This window comes from Mirounga leonina, unplaced genomic scaffold (genome assembly GCF_011800145.1).
Source record: "Mirounga leonina isolate KUSES-001 unplaced genomic scaffold, KU_Mleo_1.0 Mir_151, whole genome shotgun sequence".
NCBI lineage: Eukaryota > Metazoa > Chordata > Mammalia > Carnivora > Phocidae > Mirounga > Mirounga leonina.
In genome coordinates, this window is record NW_023270377.1 from 6,070,379 (window position 1) to 6,088,633 (window position 18,255).

General features: G+C 56.1%; 1 protein-coding gene across 1 annotated transcript in view; it reads right to left on the minus strand.

Moving 5' to 3' along the window:
* Positions 1 to 278: 278 nt before the first annotated feature.
* Positions 279 to 18,255, minus strand: part of MROH2A (maestro heat like repeat family member 2A) — a 44,884-nt gene continuing 26,907 nt past the window's right edge. The window contains exons 24-42 of the mRNA XM_035006564.1: positions 17,717 to 17,796; positions 16,014 to 16,122; positions 15,129 to 15,224; positions 13,012 to 13,116; positions 11,778 to 11,901; positions 11,195 to 11,313; positions 10,215 to 10,367; positions 9,659 to 9,813; positions 7,402 to 7,561; positions 7,129 to 7,322; positions 6,633 to 6,770; positions 6,022 to 6,136; positions 4,782 to 4,928; positions 4,459 to 4,641; positions 3,747 to 3,902; positions 2,166 to 2,297; positions 1,425 to 1,527; positions 1,096 to 1,161; positions 279 to 598 (exon numbers count right to left, since the gene is read on the minus strand). Of these exons, the coding sequence (XP_034862455.1) occupies positions 477 to 598; positions 1,096 to 1,161; positions 1,425 to 1,527; positions 2,166 to 2,297; positions 3,747 to 3,902; positions 4,459 to 4,641; positions 4,782 to 4,928; positions 6,022 to 6,136; positions 6,633 to 6,770; positions 7,129 to 7,322; positions 7,402 to 7,561; positions 9,659 to 9,813; positions 10,215 to 10,367; positions 11,195 to 11,313; positions 11,778 to 11,901; positions 13,012 to 13,116; positions 15,129 to 15,224; positions 16,014 to 16,122; positions 17,717 to 17,796 (2,457 nt within the window). The 3' untranslated portion in view covers positions 279 to 476. The remainder of the gene's footprint in view (positions 599 to 1,095; positions 1,162 to 1,424; positions 1,528 to 2,165; positions 2,298 to 3,746; positions 3,903 to 4,458; positions 4,642 to 4,781; positions 4,929 to 6,021; positions 6,137 to 6,632; positions 6,771 to 7,128; positions 7,323 to 7,401; positions 7,562 to 9,658; positions 9,814 to 10,214; positions 10,368 to 11,194; positions 11,314 to 11,777; positions 11,902 to 13,011; positions 13,117 to 15,128; positions 15,225 to 16,013; positions 16,123 to 17,716; positions 17,797 to 18,255) is intronic.

An 18,255-nucleotide genomic window follows, 5' to 3' on the forward strand; every position in this document is an offset into this window, starting at 1 on the left:
CCCCGTAGCTCTTTCCTCCGCCACCCCCACCCCCCACACCCTGGCCGCCGCCCTCCTTACTCGGATGCCTATCACAGTCCCTGGCAGCGCAAGGGTGGGGTTCTGGGGGGCCGAGGCTGGACAGCGCCTGCCTCCCCTCACTGTCTGGCACAATGCCCGGCAGCGGACGGCACCAAGGTGGATTCAGACCCTCTGGGCCGAGGGGGCTGCCGGACACTCGCACACTCCGGGGAAGCGTTGGGACCAAATTCTCCCTCTGCCCCGCTGTCTTGGCTCTGGCATGTTGTCACCTCAGTCAGAAATCTGCGCTCCCAATGGCAATGGAGGTTTATTTCAAGGGGAGGAAAGAAAGGGACGCTGATTACTTTAGAATGATGCTTTTCTTAACAAACTAAATTAAAAATGTTTTGCCTTGCTGCAGTCCGGCTGTGGTTTGGCACTCCGAGGAGTCAGTTTACACTTCACATTCGAACCATCTAGCAAAATCCTCCGGGGGAAGCCAAAAGCGGGTGCTGGCTACACGTATCCAAGATTCTGAGAGTCCCCAGGGCTGCCTTGCGGACCCCAGGGTCCGAGTCGAGCTGCAGCTCCTGGAGAGCTGAGAGTGAGCACAGACAGGAGAGAATCAGGACCTGGTGCAGCCGGGCCCTCCGCCCTGGGCGGCTCAGCTGGTGGGAGGCCTTCCCCCCCTCTGCCCCAGCCACCTGTGCAGCGCGGGGCTCATGTGGGCTGCAGAGGGGAACCCCGTGTTTGCAGGCAGAGGACGGCAGGTGGGGCTGTGTCTGCACACACGTCCCCCATCTGAGCTTCCGCTACGTCTCTACCAGGGACAGAAAGATCATCCACAGAACCCGAGCGCCGTGTGGATCAGTGGAAGGATTCAGGGTGGAAACATTTCATAAATATTTATGATGGGGAGGTGGGCAGGAGGCCCGGGGAACGAAAGGACTCCACGCCCAAATAGTTGTCTTCCTGGAAAGCCCTCTGCAGGCTCATGCATCCCTCTGCGCCCCGATTACACAAGGGTCGGCTGGCTCTTCCCCGGGCAGTTTCTCTAAGATCCCCAATCAGTATGATTGAGCCTCTACTACTTACAATTCCTTAATGTCAGAAAGTCCAGTTTTCTCAGATGATGTGCAGACATCTGCTTCATAATAATTCCTAAAACGAGAGCCAGCGAAATGCTCATCACACAAATATTAGGTCAGTGAGAGAGTCTGTTTTACCTTTTGAGATAACTGTTTAGGACTCTGCTGAAGATGCCTAATTGAGAATCAGGCAGGTGTGAAGCAAAGTGGGATAGGACGCAGAGAAGGGGACTTCCACTGAGTCTGGCCCTACCCTGCTGCCTGTCCCCCTCCCACTCCAGGTGCGGGGCTGGCCCTCAATGTCCCTCCCGCATCAGCAGACATCCTCTCACTCACCTGCCAGGTTGCAGGCAGCAGTTCTGATCCTTGGCAAGTTACTACTGACGTAGGTCATTGTTTCTAGCAAGAAGCTGTAGAGCACGGCAGGTTTTTTCTGAGTCTGCAAAAGACACAGGATGAACAGAGCCATGGAGGATGAGGTCCTAGAGATCGGCTACTCACAGAGTGTGTTCCCATCTGTCTGATGTGGGAGGGTCTGCCCAGAAAGGGCAAGTGCTCATCCCAGCACCACACAGCAAATTAGTAGCTAGACAACTCAAGGAACTTCAGACCCCTGTTACATTCCATCTGACCAGAGAAGAGATGATATTGTCTGCAAACGGCGTGGCTGTCCAATACCGTGGCCACTGGCCATATGTGGCCCTTGAGCACTTGAAATGTGACCCGTCTGAACTAGGTATGAAGAGCCTCCTGCATTTTGATGACAGAAACTCAAAAATGTAAAATATCACACTAATAATTTGTACATTGATTACATGTTGAAATGACAATGGTTTGGATCCATCGGGTTGAGTCAAATCTATTATTCAATTTGGTTTCACCTCTCTCACTTTTCTTAGCTACCAGAAAACGTATGGGTATGTGGCTTGCATTGTGGCTCTGTTGGAAGGTGCTGGTCTTGACGCTTCACGTCCAGAAGGTGAGCACAGGGTCGGAAGTCTACAGCAGCTGCGACCCTAAACCCCAAGCCCCAGAGCGGCCAACCTCCAACAGGCCCGTGGCCCTCAGCTTCCTCACCAGGATGGAGCACAGCGTTGTCTGGAACACGGTCATCTCATCAGCCGCACTGCTGTCCCTTCGGCCCGAGCTGCTCTCCAGGGCCTTCCAGCCCCAGAAGTGCATACACTGAAACATGGTGGCCATGCAAGCCTGGAGGGACACCGGGCCAAGGATGGAGGGAGGGCGTCAGGCAGACCAAGGGGGCTCACATGGCGGGCTGACATTCCACCGATGGGCCAGAGGGCAGCCCCAGAAAAGCCTCAGGAAGCCACAGAAGGGTACCTGGGACCGGAGCCCTGCCAGCCTATATAGTGGCTATGTGTGCATTTACGGAAAACCCCTTGGAGGCAGATGCAGCCCACTTGCCCCCTCTGCTAGCACCTCGGTGCCCTCAGCAGCCCTGCCTGGGTCCCGCCCCTCCAGGACGTTGGCGTCAGGAGCCTGGCGGGGACCGGTAGCACCAGGGTGAGCTTTCTCATCCCCAGGCCCTCTCTGAGCACTGCAGCAACCAGGCCCCCTGGCCTCTGGCCTCCAGCCCCCAGCGGGGTTCGGCCACAGGAGGCTACGACAGGAGACGGGGTGGGGGGCGCGGAGAGAGGCTGGCTGGCTATTCCCCGGGGATGGGAGTGGCAGCAGTGTGGCTAGGACCGGCCCTGGGACTTGCCACCCACGTGGTCCCCCTGCCCCGGCCCCTCTTGGCTGTTTCTTCATTAAACACTCTCGGTCACCCTCCTAGGTCTTCCTTCCCTGAAGCCCGCCCCACGGGACAGCTGCTGAGACAACGTGAAAGAACAGTGTGAGCCAGTGATGGATTTGTGAGGAAAGCATCTCTGAGAGGTGACAATTCATGGCCTGGGTCATCAGTGTCCCCGAGGCAGAGCAGGAGTCGGGAGGGATGCCCTTACCAACCTACACGTGCCACCACCCCACCCCGCCCTGCGTGGACCCCCGCAGGATTCTTGGGACCCCAGAACCGGAGACCAAGGCGCTGGTGGAGCATGAGCTGCTGAGTACCCCGCAGCTCACTGGGAGGCGGCAGAACAGCCCCTAATCTCAGCCCCCTCCCCGTGTCCCTCCCCAGTCCACATAGGAAGACAGACGTCAGGGTCAGGGGCCTGCACGGGGTGAGGGGCAGCCATAAGACAGGTGGGAGCTGGGGGAGGAGCTCAAACAGCAGAGGAGCTGGGCCTCCGTAGGGAGGAGAACCGCGGTGTGCAGGGCCAGGCCGGGCACCCCTCCCTCGCCACCCCCAGCAGCCCCAGCATTGGCCTGCCCCCCGGGGAGCCGCTGAGGAGGGATTTAAGGTGAGTTTTAAGCATCACCAAGTCATCACACCCAAGAGTGATGGCAAGCTATAGAATCCACTGGAAGAGAAGGGCGATGGGGCAGAGGATGCCTGCAGGCAGCCACCAGAGAAGAAAGCTACGCCATGTGCCCCCACAGAGCGGTTTGCGGGTCGTCTGAACGGCCCCCTCCCCAGCCTGGCATGAGGAACCGGGCTGGCCGAGAGAGGCGGGGCAGAGACCCCCTCGCACATTCTCCTTTTGGGGCCAGTGGCCCCCACACTTTGGAGGGAGGAGGGAGGAGGGCGCATCTTACCTGGGCTGCGTCCGGGCAGGGGTCCTGGCAGTGCAGCATGAGGGGGATCCAGGCTCTTCTCACTTCCTCCTTGAAGAAGTGCTTCTTGGAAATCCTGACCACCTTCGCCAGCTTCCCGAACAGGACAAAGGCTTTTAAACGCAGCAGCTCGCTCTCCTGTGGCCAAGATGCACAAACGTGTCCTGAAATCCGGGAAGCAGGAAGCCCAGCAAAGCCCTAGCTGCTCTCCGTGGACCCTTTCAGCCACCTTGGCCCCTGCAAAGGCTTCTGGATCGTTCCACCAGGGTGGAGGCTCTCCTGCAGGGCTCTCAGGACTGGGCACCATTTCTCTGGAACCTGTGACCTTCTCTTCCCCAGGGGAGGGCCGTGTCGGAGGCGAGGGCACACCGCCTGGCAGAGGGCCCGCCCGGTACCTCCCAGGTGCCCGAAGAGCAGCTGTAGGCTGCAAGGAATTCGAAGGGGAAGCTCACACCCTAACAGCGGGGGAGGGGGCCCATGAGTCCCAGAGCAAGGGTTTCTGGTGTTCTTTCACAAGATCCCAGGACCAGCTAGCGGATGCATTGGCGCCAAGGCAGACCTGCGGCCCCTTCTGTCCCTGAGCATGGCTCTTCTTTAGGGGAGAAGAAGTGCTCAGCCATTGGCTGAGGAGGCATTTGGGGAACCCCCCCAACCCAGAGAGCCAGGGCCCAGTGAGGCAGTAAACTAGACTCACGTTGTCAAAGAAGGCCCTGCACTGCTCACAGATGATGCCAAACGAGGACCCCATGTCTCCCTCCCGGAGCTCAGCCAGGATCTTGGCCAGGGCCTCCATGCCCTCGGAGGTCACGCTGGTGTTCACGGGCTCCCTCAGGGAGTCCAGGCACTTCTCAAGCAACAGCTTCCGGTACTGCCTCACCTGGGGGGGCGGGGGGACCGCGAGGAGCTTCAGTCCCCACCTGGTTCACCTCCCCGCTCGACCAGAACACACCAGCCCCAGACCCTCAGCCCGCCGGGCCCTGCACGCCGGGCCCCTGGGCTCAGGGTCGGGCGCAGCACCTTCTTGGGGGCGCCAAGGGCCATGTTGCCGAGGGCACGCAGCGAGAGCACCCTCAAGGCCTCGTCCTCCTGGTCCGCGCCCTTCTCCAGCATCAACACCGTGGGCTTCAGCAGCTTCTCCTGGTACAGAACCGGGTCGCTCATGAACTAGAAGAGAGAACTTTTTGACAGCTATGTCCCTTGTGGGCCCCTTTCTCAGCCACAAGACCGGACGTGTGACTAGATCCAACGCACAGAGCGGTCTCCTGTGAATAGGAGAGGACCCAGAGCCCCAGCTCTTCTGGACCAGCTGGGGCCCCTGGCCGGTCACGTAGAATCCCTCCGAGCCTCGGCCTCCCCACCTGCAAGAAGGGGCTGACACCGGGGCCTGCCTCACAGAGCTGTTGTGAGGCTTCATGAGGAAATGTGTGGGGAAAGCCTCGTAAGCGTGACCTATAGGAACAGGTTCATTCAGTGAACCTGGCAGAGCAGCTCCCGCGTGCAGGAGCCCGGCCCACTGGGTCTCAGCAAGGGCATGAGCTTCACTCCTCCGGGACTCAGAGAGTCACAACCAGCTCCCAGCACTCAAGGTGTCCGGACCTCAGGCCAAGGGGGACGCCTCTGGCTTGTGTGTGTGTGTGTGTGTGTGTGTGTCTGTGCGTGCGTGTTTAGAAAACTAAACACCAAATTGGTGACCCCAAAATGGGAAATTTACTATCCAGCCCTTTATAGAAAATGTTTGCCGACCCCACACTAGGAGGATGTTGGGCATATCGGGAATCATGCAGTCAACACCATTTCTCCTAAAAGTTTTCTGGCCAATTCCCGCAGGACCCTGTAAGAGCCTCAACTGCTCAGGAGGGTCACTGGGCCCCGGTGGCCGTCACCCGCCCCCCTTCCCTGGCCTTCCTGCCTGGCAAAGCCTTGTTGGCTCCTCAAGGCCTTCCCACAAGGCCTTCCCCAGCACCATCGATCCCGGCGAGAGCCACGGTGCCCTCATCCGGGCCCCTGGGTGTTGCCGACACTCAGCCCAGCACGCCTCACTTAGCTGTGCACCCCAGGTCTCGGGACCCCTTTCCCCACAGTCTGCACCCTGATCACTCATGTCCCCTGGGGGGTGGGACAGTCACCTGCCCCTTGACTCAGATGGCCCTCAGAGCCTGGGCTCCTGCCCCTCAGAGGAGCCAGGGCAGGGCGTTGGTGGGGGGAAACCAGCAGCCCCCGCCCCAGCTCACCCAGCCCTCTGCGCCCTGAGCCTCACCTCCACGCAGACCGCCGTGCTGCTGATGCAGCAGCTGAGGACATCCGAGTCCATGCCTCTGAGCACCAGCTCCGACAGTCGCTGCCTGTACCCCTCCATGCTCCGCATGCACAGCCTGCAGGGGGGATGCAGCCGAGGGGTGGGGAAGGCCTCTCAGCCGCTGCCCTGCAGAGCTGCTCTGCGGGCACGCACCCCCCAGGGCACATCCCTTAACCTCTCTGGGCCTCTCCCTCCTCGCCAGGGGGGTTTGGTCAGGGTGTCGCTGGAGTACCTACTTTTCATTATTTTTTCTAAAAAGGGACCAGAATGAGGGCCACTCATGAGTGACCAGGACCCAGGAAGTAGCTCTCCGTCCTGGCCCAGCTTGGAAGCCCCGTGTGGCCTTGGGTGAGCCCCACCCTGCCTCTGACTTCACATCTCCTGTCTTGGAGCAGAAAGGGTTGGAATAAAAGATTCCCTTTGCCCTACACGCTGCCGTCCCAGAGTCTGGAACATGGGTCAACTTGGCAGTCCCTCAGAAGCCAGGCATTCAGCCGTGACCTAGACCTTCCAGCAAGAAGACGATGGCCCCGCAAGTCCCGCTGCCCAGGCCTGGGAGGCTGGGTGCCCACCTGGTGAGCAGGCCCACCCCTTGCAGGAATGTGGAGCTGCTCTGCAGGAGGGCCCACACGCCCTGCTCCTCCAGGGTGTGAACCAGCTGCTCATTGTTGAGTCTTCTGAACAAAAGCTGCATGGACTTGATCGTGATCCTGGAAGAAGGTGCGACTATAGCCCGACGAAGCTGCCCCACTGGGAGCACCCACCGCAGGGCAAACGCCACACCCAGGTCGGAGAAACGGGGGTCCCCATGCCTGCTGGGCCTAGCTCAAGGGGCTAAGGGAGATCACATGAGGGAGTGCATCTGCAAACAAAGAAAACCACACCATGCTGGACTCATGTGAGGAAAGGTTGTAAGATCTGCTTCCAGAAACTTCTCTCCACCAAGAGAGGACCACAAGGCCTCTTGGAGGTGGTGGAGGTGACTCTTGGGGTCCTTGACTTCGAAGAGGCAGCGTCCAGCTCAGGCCCACTGCTTTGCACCCCATGCCCCTCCACCATCGAGAGCACCTCTGCAAATTGATCTCCTCGGGCAGCGTCCCCGTGTGGACCAGTCTCCATGTCTTCAGGACAGGCGACACAGCTTCTGGCCCCTGGCTACTGCTGAGCTGCAGTAGGAGGGTATAGGCGAGGTCTGGGAAGAGGTCCAGGAGCTTGTCGTCCATATCCATCTTCTGGATGAGAAGGTGGATGGTGCACAGTGTCTGCAGGGAGAAGGGGTGGGGTATCAGGGCTCCTACTCAGAGCCCCCAAGGAGCCCTGGGGCCTGCCCCTGTGACTCACCATCAGAGGATCCACCGCAGCCAGGCGCCAGATGTCAGCTTTGGACGTGGCATTGGCCCTGGGGGTGAACCTCGACTGCAGCCGGCCCATCAGCCCATGGAGCATCGTCCAGGCAAAGGGCACGTTCTCTGCCACAGCCAGCCACACCTCCGTCAGGTGGCTAACCAAAGACAGGAGACAAAGCCACTGTGGGTCTCCCGCCTTGGGCCCTGGCAGGTAAGAGCCTCTTTGGACCCCCAGGCAGCCCCCTAAATAGGGGTTGGACTCCGGAGGCTGAACCTCAGGGAGGTGGAGTGCGTTGCCAAAGGTCACATAACCAGAACCCAGGTCCGTGACTCCATGCTCAGCTCCCTTCCTCTGCCACGGCGCCCTCGGACACGCAGCCCCACCGCTAGATGACCTTAGAGGTCCCCACCAGGCCTCCTATGTACTGACTTCATAGATCCATCCAGCAACAGCTGCCAAGTACCCAGTTTGTCAGGCTGGTCCTAAGCAGCTGGCTGATCGCAAAGCACCTCCTCCTCCCAACACACCTTTGAGGAAGATGCTTTCAGCTCCGTAGCCCACACAAGAGGAAGGGGGGCCTGCAGAGGTTAGGTGCCAGACGACAGTTTGAAACAGGCCCCCCATCCCCAAGTCCAAGCCCGTGGCTCTGCTGAGAAGGGAAGGTCCCCAGGACAGCAACTTCACAGGCCCGGTGTGCGTAGGTACAGGGGAGTGGGGAGCCAGGGGGCTCTAAAGGGCTAAAGCGGCAAGTCCACCGAGATCAAATCGAACAAGGAGAGGTGCAGGCAGCCTATGTGAATCCACAAAACCAAATGCACAAGTGCGGGGAGGTGAGTTTGGGGGTTCACGTGGCTTGGAGCCTGGTGGAAGGAACTGAACGGATGGTGGGCCCATGAGCTCACCAGCAACCGCTTCCCATGAAGAAGCCCTTGGGGTGTAAGGAAACAAGAAAGCAGGACGTCAGCCTGCAACAGCAAGAAATAACCACATGAGCCTGGGGGAGCCAAGGCCCCAGCTCCGCCGTCCCCAGACCCCTGGCCACAGACCCTGTGAGGTGAGGACAGGGCTTGTTCTGAGCTTCCGAGCTCGGGGCAATTTGTTACACAGCGAGAGCTAACCAGTGCAGGGACAGCCCGCACCACCCGGCCACCAAGGCCACGCTGCACACTGTCCCCCACCCCAGCGCTGCTCTGAAAGCCACTAACCCCCACTAGATCAAGCAATCCGCCCTGTCCTCCCTCCTGATGAGAAGCCAGGCTTGCATTTCACACGGGGCAGCCCTCGAGGTTCTTGACCTGAGGCCTCTCTATTCATGTCACAGCATGCTGAGTGACACCCACCACCTGTCCCTCCCCCTACAGTCTCAAGGCTTTACTTCACTTGGCAGTCTCGGCTGATCTGGGGACACCTGACCACCCCTTTCTGTGAGTCCTGGTCCCATCCTAAACACACTCCCCCAGGCTGGTGAGATCGTGCAGGCTGCCGGACACCATGACAGAGCCACAGGGACTCAGCTGTCTGCACATAACACCGAGAAGCAGGGGGGTCAGGCTGCTTTAATGGGAGGCCACCTGAGGGGCACCTGGACCTCCCTCTCAGGGCCGCATGTGGAAGGAAAGAGGGACAGACTAGGGGCGCCTGGGTGGCTCAGTCATTAAGCGTCTGCCTTCGGCTCAGGTCATGATCCCAGGGTCCTGGGATCGAGCCCCACATCGGGCTCCCTGCTCAGCGGGAAGCCTGCTTCTCCCTCTCCCACTCCCCCTGCTTGTGTTCCCTCTCTCGCTGTGTCTCTCTCTGTCAAACAAATAAATAAAATCTTTAAAAAAAAAAAAAAGAAAGAAAGAAAGACGGACGGAGTGGAGCTCCTCCAGAGGCCCACTCAGGCCTTGGTGACCACATCCTCAGGTGTATCCTGGGGAAGCCCAAACTTGGAGGGGGCCGGGAGCTCTGTCCTCTGCAGGGAATGAAAGGGCTGCTGTGGGCAGAGTCCAGAGGGGATGACCAGGACACATGAGAAGCTACGGGATCTGGACTCCAGCTCCAGAGGACGGAACTGTGACGTTGGGGCTCCAGGTCGGTGGTTCCCAGAGGCTGTACCTCCCACAGGAGATGCGGGGAGAGGCTTGGACCCATCCCAGCTTCAGACCTGGCACTGCTCGAGGGCCCTGTCCTCTGGGACACATCCATGGTGGCGAGGTGGGCCTGGTGTGGGGCGCAAAGGGGGCTGTGACTCCCTGTCCAAGGCACCCACCTCTCCATGGGCAGGGGCTGCCTCAGGAGTGACGTGAGGACAGTCTCCTGGTGGTAGTGTGCCAGCAGGAGGATGCCCTCAATGAGGAGACGCCGCACCTCCAGGTGATCCACCGCGGGCAGCTGGACCAGGATGGCGCCCAGGATCTCGGCCACCTGGGGAGGGGCAGGCATCACCAGCACAGCCTGGACCCCCATGGCCCTCTGCCCTTGCCCACTGCACACCCCTCCTCCAGGGCCCCTTCCCCAACTGGATGATGGGGAGGCTAAACCACCAGCGCATCCTTTGGTCTCTTCCCGGATTTGATCAGGTTTTCTGTGTGGAAGGCAGTACCCTCCAGGAGAGCGAGCCATGGGCCTCTAGTCTGTTGTCCACCTACTAATTGGGCTACCTTCACCTTGTTTCTTTCTCATTCTAGAACTCTACTTCCTCCTCCTCTTTACAAGGAAGGGTTTGGGGAGACCTCAGCAAGCGTAGCTGGGCCCTTGCTTGTCCCTCTAGCCTGGGTATACTGGACAGCCCCAGGCCCTAAGTGGCCCAGCCACGTCTCTGCCACCTTGTCCTCCAGTTCCTTGGCCCGCATCTGGAGGAAGGTGCCAATCCAGGTGACGGAGGCCTTATCATGCTGTAGGTCCAGCGCCCCGATGTTCTCACAGAGCTTCTGGATGAGCGAGACCACCTCATCACAGTTAAATTGCATGCAAGCCACCTAGGACCAGAGCAGACCACTCCTGGGGTCCAACAACCAACTTGCCACCACTGACATGCCCCCCACTTCTGCCCAGCACCACGGCCCCAGCCCAGCCCCCCATCCTCTCTCAAACCATTGCCAGGGCCTCCTCCCCACCTCCCTGCCCCGCCCAGTCGCCGACCTTCTCAGGATGTTACTCCTCTACCTCAAAGACTCAAAGCTCAGCCCGGCTTTCCAAGTCTTCCGGCATGTGCCCCCAACTTCTCCCACACCTCACTTACCTGACACCACCCACCCCACCTGAACCCCGCTCAGGAAGCTCCACCCAAACGTGCCCCATCCTGTCTCTACTGTCCTGCAGCCTTCACTCAGGGTGTGCCCTGAGCCCTGACACCCTGCAACCTCCTCCTGCCACCCCTAAGCCCCCTGCTCCAGAAAGCTGCCTCTGCCCCCCAAGGCAGAAGTGACTCGGCCTCTCTGCAGAGTTCGGGTGGCTCTGGGCATTCAGCCATCAGTGTGCCCGTGTGCTGACACCTCTGTGCGAGGCTCTGTGTTTAATTCTCTCTGGGGCCCTCCACCCCAAGTGCAGCACGCCATAGAGATGGAGACAAGGTAGGCGGGGCCAATTAAGCACCTACTATGTGCCAGGCACCACAGTGGGGATTTTATATATTGCAGGCCATTTAGGTACAGAGGGCATGAGCTGGGCCAAAAGCCATGGGAACTGCGACCTCGGGAGGAAGAGGAAGGCTGCCTGGCCAGGCTGAACAAGGTCCCACACCCCAGAGATGGTCCAAGCACCAGAGTCCAGCCCAGGAGCCCACACCGCCTTCCCAGCTCATCACCTTGGCGATTCTGGAAGATGCACTAAAAATCTTCTCCACATCCAAGCCCTGGAGATCCTCCTTACATTTTGCAAGCTCCAACTCCTTGGAAGGGTCCCATGAGGAGCAGGTCTGGCTTGCTGTTGGGAATATAAACAATCAGAAGGACGAAGGGCCCATCTACAGGCCACATCAGGGTGGCCTCCTGGCCTGGCCCACAGGGCTCCTTGGCTCCGCGGGCCTGGGCCACCCTTCAGTGTCTGGACATCCCATCCCTTCTTGCTTTTGTTTTCATTGTCCTGTTCCCCCAAACCACCTCTACACACAGCTCTGGGAGGCTACCAGCCACCAAGCCAGAGACAAAGTCTCCCCCTTTGAAGCTCACCACCCTGCACTCACCCCTGAGCTCATCTCTGGTCACTTCTGCTATGTCCTTGGAAGGAAGTTTCTCCTTCTGGAAACTTCCATGGCCTCTGAGCAAGCTCTGCACCCTCTCCACCACTCAGCGAGAGTCCATGCTCCCCCAGGATAGCCCCACAGCTGACTCCCCTGCTCTCAGACCTCCCTCCAACCTCGATGTCCTGATGTCTCGCCCTCCCCATACCATGAAGTTCCAGCAGGCTGGACAGGACACCCATGGAGGCCATGCGGGTTCTTCTATGGGAGTCACAGGTACAAGGGGCGACGAGTCCGACCAGCGAGCCAAACTGCCCCAGCTTCAGGGGGATCTGAGGGACAGGAGACCTCAAGGCTCACACCCTCTGTCTGCTCACGCACACCTGGTGCTGCCCAGGGGCAGCGTAACAAGCAGCCAGAGAGAGTGAGCCCTGCTGGAAAACACCCCAGCGGCGCCCCTGGAGGCTCAGCAGCCAGGATCCGGGGAGTCTGGCTCAGGACTTGCCCCTCTGGCCTCAGGCCCAGGCTGTGTATCAGGGCACCTGCCTTGTTCCTGCAACTGAGCCCTGGGTTCAAATCTGGCCTCCCCCGCTCACTAGCTGTGTGACCTGGGCAGGGTGCGGAGCCTTGCGCCCTTGTGTTCCTCATCCATAAAGGGGAGATAATTCACTGGGCTTCCTCTTCCAGGAGATGTTGAGAATTGTGTCAGAGACTCCAGACAATGCATTCTGCACAGCATCTGGGTCCAAACCTAGCATGAGGCTAGGCTCTGGCCTCGCTTTGCTGGGCCCGGGGCCTCCACCTGAATGGTGCTCCCAGACCACCAGGGGTGCTGTTCATCTTGTTCTCACCATGCACCAGTCCCCCGACCTGAGGCCGTCCCCACACCCCAGGCCCCGTGCCCCAGGGACACCATTCTCCCAACGCCATCACTGAAGGCCAAGCCATCAAAGAGCATGAGGCCAACAAATGTACAAAGAGAGGTCTCATTGAGCCAGGTCAGAGAGTTAATCAACAAAAACACCTCATTGTTTTTCCAGATTTTGTGATGTTTGTGGCACTTGTCAAGCTCTGTAAAATTTGTGATTTCGTTGGGATTTATTTTCTAAGTAGATATTCCCTTTCCTAACCAATGTGATATTTGTAAGTGTGTGTTCTTTTTCTTAAAGAGGGCCCTCACCGCTGTATGAGCCTCAGGCCCCACCAAACCTGGATCCATGCTGAGCCACGGCCCACCCCTCTCTTGGCACCCACAGAGCCTCAGGGTTAGCTCCTCGTGGGGCCTCCTCTGCCATTCCCAAACAAGACAGCCTCTTCCCAAGGGACTCTGCAGGGAGCAGAACTTGATTTCAAAAGTGTTCCCTCTTCTCATGAATAGAGACAGGAACTTTTCTGTGGATGCCAGAGCAGCCAGCTGGGGGATCGGGTGCTCAGGGACTCACGCAGACACCGATGCTTTGCACATAGATCTGCATGAGATGGAGATGGAGTTTCATGGCCTTCTCCCGCTCCCCTTCTTTCTCCGACAAGATCCACCTTTCCAGGAGCTATGGGTAGAGCCCAGAACACAGAAGGGGCCATTAAAATCCCAACACCAGCCTTTCCCAGCCAGCCATTGCCCACCTCGTCTCTCCACTCAGAGTCTGACTTTCAGAGGTGTTGGTTAGCTCTAGACACTTCTGGTTCTCTTTCCAGGCACCCCCATGAGGGAGATGAAGCTGTGGGCAGAGAGGGTGTCCCCGCTATCCTCACCAAGATGGCACTTGGCTGATGTGTTTGGCCCTACTCTAAATGTTTGCCTGCAGGTCAAAGTCCAAGAGCATAACCAGCCTTGCACTGCAGGGCCTAGATGTTTCATGCACACAGTAACAGAGCTTAACAATACATAAAGCAAAACTACCACAACTGAAGGAGAAAGAAACAAGTCCACAGGGAGAGTCAGAGATTTCAGTACTTCGTTCTTAGAAACCGATAGAACAAGAAGACAGAAAGTCAGGAAGGACAGGGAAAACCTGAACAGCACTACCAATCAGCTTGGCCTGATATTTAGGAACACTCCACAAGACACAGTACACAGATGCACAAAGAACATTCTCCAAGATAGACCATTCTGTGCAATAAAGTAAGTCTGGGTTGATTTAAAAGGATTCAAAGTATACAAAGTGTGTCCTCAGACCACAATGGATTTAAAACGGGAATCAAAAACAGGAAGATCTCTGGAAAATCTTCAAACATTTGGGATGTTCTAAATAACCAAGGGCCCAAGAAGAAATCAGAAGAGAAAATAAGATGTGTTTTGAACTGAAACAAAATGAGAACACAACATATGAATATTTATGGGATACAGCAGCAAAAAACAAAGTCAGTGGACTCATACTACCCACTCCTGAGCACAAGACTTATTATGTTACAGTAATCAAGACAGGATGACATCAGTGTAAAGATAGACAAATACATCAATGGAGCAGAAGAGGTGCCAGAGGCAGACCCACACATACATGATCAGTTGATTTTTGACAAAGATGCAAAGATAATTCAATGGAGAAAATTCTCTCCAACAAATGGTACTGGAACAACTGGTTGTCTGTGCACAAACAAACAAACTTTGATCCATACCTCACACCATATACAAAACTTAACTCAAAATATATCCTAGACTTCCTTGTGAAACCTGAAACTGCAACCTCCTAAAAGAAAATCTTTGTGACCTTAGGTCAGGCACAGATTTCTTAGATGGAATGTCAAAACCATGATCCATAAAAGAAAACGAATGGTAAATTAGACTCCGTCCACATTTTAAAACTTCTGTTTTTCAAAAGGCACTGTGAGATCAATGAAAACACAAGTCACAGACTGTGGGAAAATATTTGTAAATCACATATCTGATAAGGACTTGTATTCAGAATACATAAAACCTCCGAAAACTCAATAATAAGAAAGCAAACAACCCAATTAAAAAAAAAACCTAGCCAGTACCTTTCAAAAATGCCAAGATTATGGAAAATAAAGGAAGACTGAGGAATTGTTCCAGATTAAAGGAGATTAAAGAGACATGGCAAGTAAATGCACTGTGTAATCCAGTTTAGACCCTGAATCGGAGAAAATAGCTATAAAGGATATTATTGGGACAATTCATGAAATTTGAATATTGGCCATAGATTAAAATATAGCATTCTATCAACATTACAATTCCTGATTTTGATCACTGTACTGTTGTTTTCTTGTTCTTGATGTCTGCAACTAACTCTCCATGGTTCAAGAAGTGTGTGTGTGTGTGTGTGTGCGCGCGCGTGTGTGTGTAAAACAAGAAAGAGAAGGGAAGAGAAAGAGAGGAAAAGAAAATGTGACAACTATTAAGAACTGTGAATCTGGGTGAAGGGTATATAGGAGTTCTTCACACTGTTCTTATAACTTTTCAGCAAATCTGAAATTTTACCAAAATAAAATTACTAAAGCAATCTTAACACATACCCCAGTTTTCCATAGACTCTGGCCCTCAGGCCAGCTTTCTGGGAGGGGTGGACATCCCTGGCTCCTGGCCCTCCACCAGGGAACTCACGTGTACCATCTCCTGCAGCCCCTTGGGGTCCAGCTGCCTCTGCATAAGGCTCTCCATCAGCTGCTCCAGGGCATGCTTCACATTTGCATACAGGGTCTATGGCCAAGAGAGGAGAGCACTGGGCAGCAATGAGGGGTTGTGCACAGCCACCCACCAGGACTCTGCAAGGATCTATACCAGGGCTGAGAAGTTTGAGGTGGTCTGAAAATCATCCCTTTACTTCTGCTCAGACTGGGTCATTTATACCCATAGTCTCATGTGACATATAAGACAACCTCTGAAGAAGAACCCATTTTACCAAGGAGGAAACTGAACCCCCATAGCCCAGTTCTTCTGACTCCTCATCCGGGACCAGGACCTCAAGGCTACCTGTTCACAAAAGGTCTGTCATTCTCCTCCACATTGTTTTTGGGAAACAGCCATCCAGTTAGGAACTACATTTCCCAGCACCCCTTGCCTCTAGTCATACCATGTGACTGAGTTCTGGCCAATGAAAGGTGGGCAGAGTGGCTCATAAATCCTCCATACTCTTGCTCTTCCTCTCCAGGCTGGATGTCAGTACCCACAGGGGACCTTCGGCCATGCACTGAAGATGGTGGGGCCTCTGTCAGCCTGGTTCCCAAATAACTGCCTGCAGCAGCTCCATCTCCACCCCCACCACCAATTGGACTTCACTTGAGTGAAGATCTTGTTAGATCATGGAGACTTGAGGGTCTAGCTGTTACAGCAGTTAGCATTACCTTATCCTAACTAATAGGGCCTACTGCACTTTGCTGCCTTTAACCACTCACAGGCGGTTCAGGATGGTGGGCTCTCAGCACTGCCCAAGTTGTTGTAAACTTCCAAGTCCTGACCCAGAAAATGCGGTGGCCCCGAGGGACCTACCTGAATGGACTCATTGTCCTCTGCTGGGGGTTGGAGAGAAATTACAGAATGAATACTGATATCCATCAGCTCATTGTTTTCCTCTGTGGAGTAGAAAGGCTTCAGATTGCTAAGGAAAGAAGTGACAAGAGGAGAGGTCAGAGGGGAATTGAGACCCTGCTACCCCACTGCCCAGGGAGGGAGGGAGAGGCCAGCTTCCCTGGCTGGAGGTGCAGGCATGCATCCTTCCCCAGGGGTGCTGGGTCCACCCAGCCCCCAGTATCCAGTGACTGGGTCTGTGATGGATGGGGAGAGCCAGGGGCCCAAGGTCAGCTCTCCCACTTGCTGCCTGCTCGGAGCCTGTCCCTCTCCTGCTCAGAAACCTTCCGTTGCTCCTCCCTGCCTGTAACCATAGACTCTGCCTCCCAGGCTGGCCCTGGCCGAAGCATTTTCAAGTGTAACAGCTGCATTAGCAGGACCAGTACCACCTTGGAGCTTCTTAGAAATGCAAACTCTCTGGCCCTACCTCAGAGCTACTGAATCAAAAACTCCGAATGGAGCCCAGCCATCTGAGCTTTAGTGAACTCTCAGGGGTGGTACTTGATGCATGCTAGCTCATTCTTCTCCTATCCCTTCATCAATAGTTCTCAAGTCTAGGTGCATACTAGGATCACCTAGAGAAGCTCCGAGGTGCCCAAGGGCCACGTCCAGGCTCCAGGGATCCTTATTTAAAGGTCTGGGGTGGAGCCAGAGTACCAGTATTGTTCACAGGTCCCCGGTTGGCTCTGTTGTGCCTCCAGGATTGGGAGCCACCATTCTGCTTAACTTTAAACTCCTGCCCCCCAAAGAGGTCCTGTATTTTGCCCAGCCGGGAGCTTCTAGCTCCTACCCAAATCCTGCTATTTTGTGTCAGATGCCAAAACCTTCCGATCGCCCCTGTCGTATCGACAAAATTGTATCTTGTTAGTAGCCCCCCCCTTCTTTGGTCTTAGATTTTTGTTCTTATTATTCACCCACAAACACTCAGCTCTGACCTATAATTCCTTCTGTATGCATTCATCTTACCTCTAAGTCCCCAAAGAGATGTTTGTGAAATTTACTTAAAATCTGCCTATGTGCGGCCTCTTAAGGCAACAGGGGGTGGAAAAAAAGCAACAGGTAGTTCTGCTATGAGCCTAAATAATGCATCTGCCCCCACAGGTGCTGAATTCCCAGAGACCACCCAACCACTTCAAACACTGATGTTACATAACTTCTTCCCCCTTCCCCGCCAGTGAATGGACAGCTCCAGGAAGGCAAACCTGGGGTGTTATATTACTTTGTATTAACTGTATCAGTACCATATCAATCAATAAATTCCTTGACCCTGCCCAACCCAACTAGAAGGATGCTATCTCCCTGCTATCCTATTCAGTGTCATTGTGTGATTTCTTGCTCAAAATACCCCTAATGGACCAAGGAACAACCCACCCACCTGCCAGTCACCTCCCAACCCAGGAGAAGAGCCCAACTTGAACTACTGCTGAGAATTAGGGAAAAGACCTGGTGGAAGCAGACCCCGTCTCCTAGGGCGGCCCACTGCCCCCAGAGCTGCCCCCCAAGAGCCCTGCTACAGAGGCGGGGAGGCAAAGTAGGTGCGACCCGCCAAGGAGCACTGAGGGGTGGTCTCAGACTCTGCCCCTACCCTCGGAGACACTTGGGGCCGGAACAGGGGCCCAGCTCACCTCAGGTGCGAGAGGGCCTCCATCGCCATGGTCCGCACGGGAGAAACCAGGCTGTCGGTGGCTTCTGCCTTGATGGTGGCCTGCCCAGCACAGCAGGGCGGTGAACGAGCCGCCCAGAGCCCGCCGGTGAGGACAGTGAGCGTCCTCAGGGCGTGGCGCTGTATGGGGTGCAGACACCCCATACCACATTCTCTCTTTTTAGGATCACCTGGCCATTAGCATTTTAGGGGAGGCAGCCAAATCTGGTGTGGGAAGGAGTGGGGCTCCAGACAGGCCGGGGGCTTCTCGCTCAGGCCTGCTGCCTCCTTGCTGTGTGTCCCCGGGCAAACGCTTCCCCTGCCCAAGCCATCACATGTAAAACAAGGCCTGTTTCACGGGACTGTGGCCGGCTAGCGTGAAATGGCACACGGACAGCTTCTGGCCCAGAGCGGGAGCGGGAGTGTTCTCTCCCTTCTCGGGGCCTCCTGTTCATCCATCCCTCACTTCCCTCGGGGTCGGCTTCCGACGCAGGGGCAGCGTTTCCAGGGACCACGGCATTG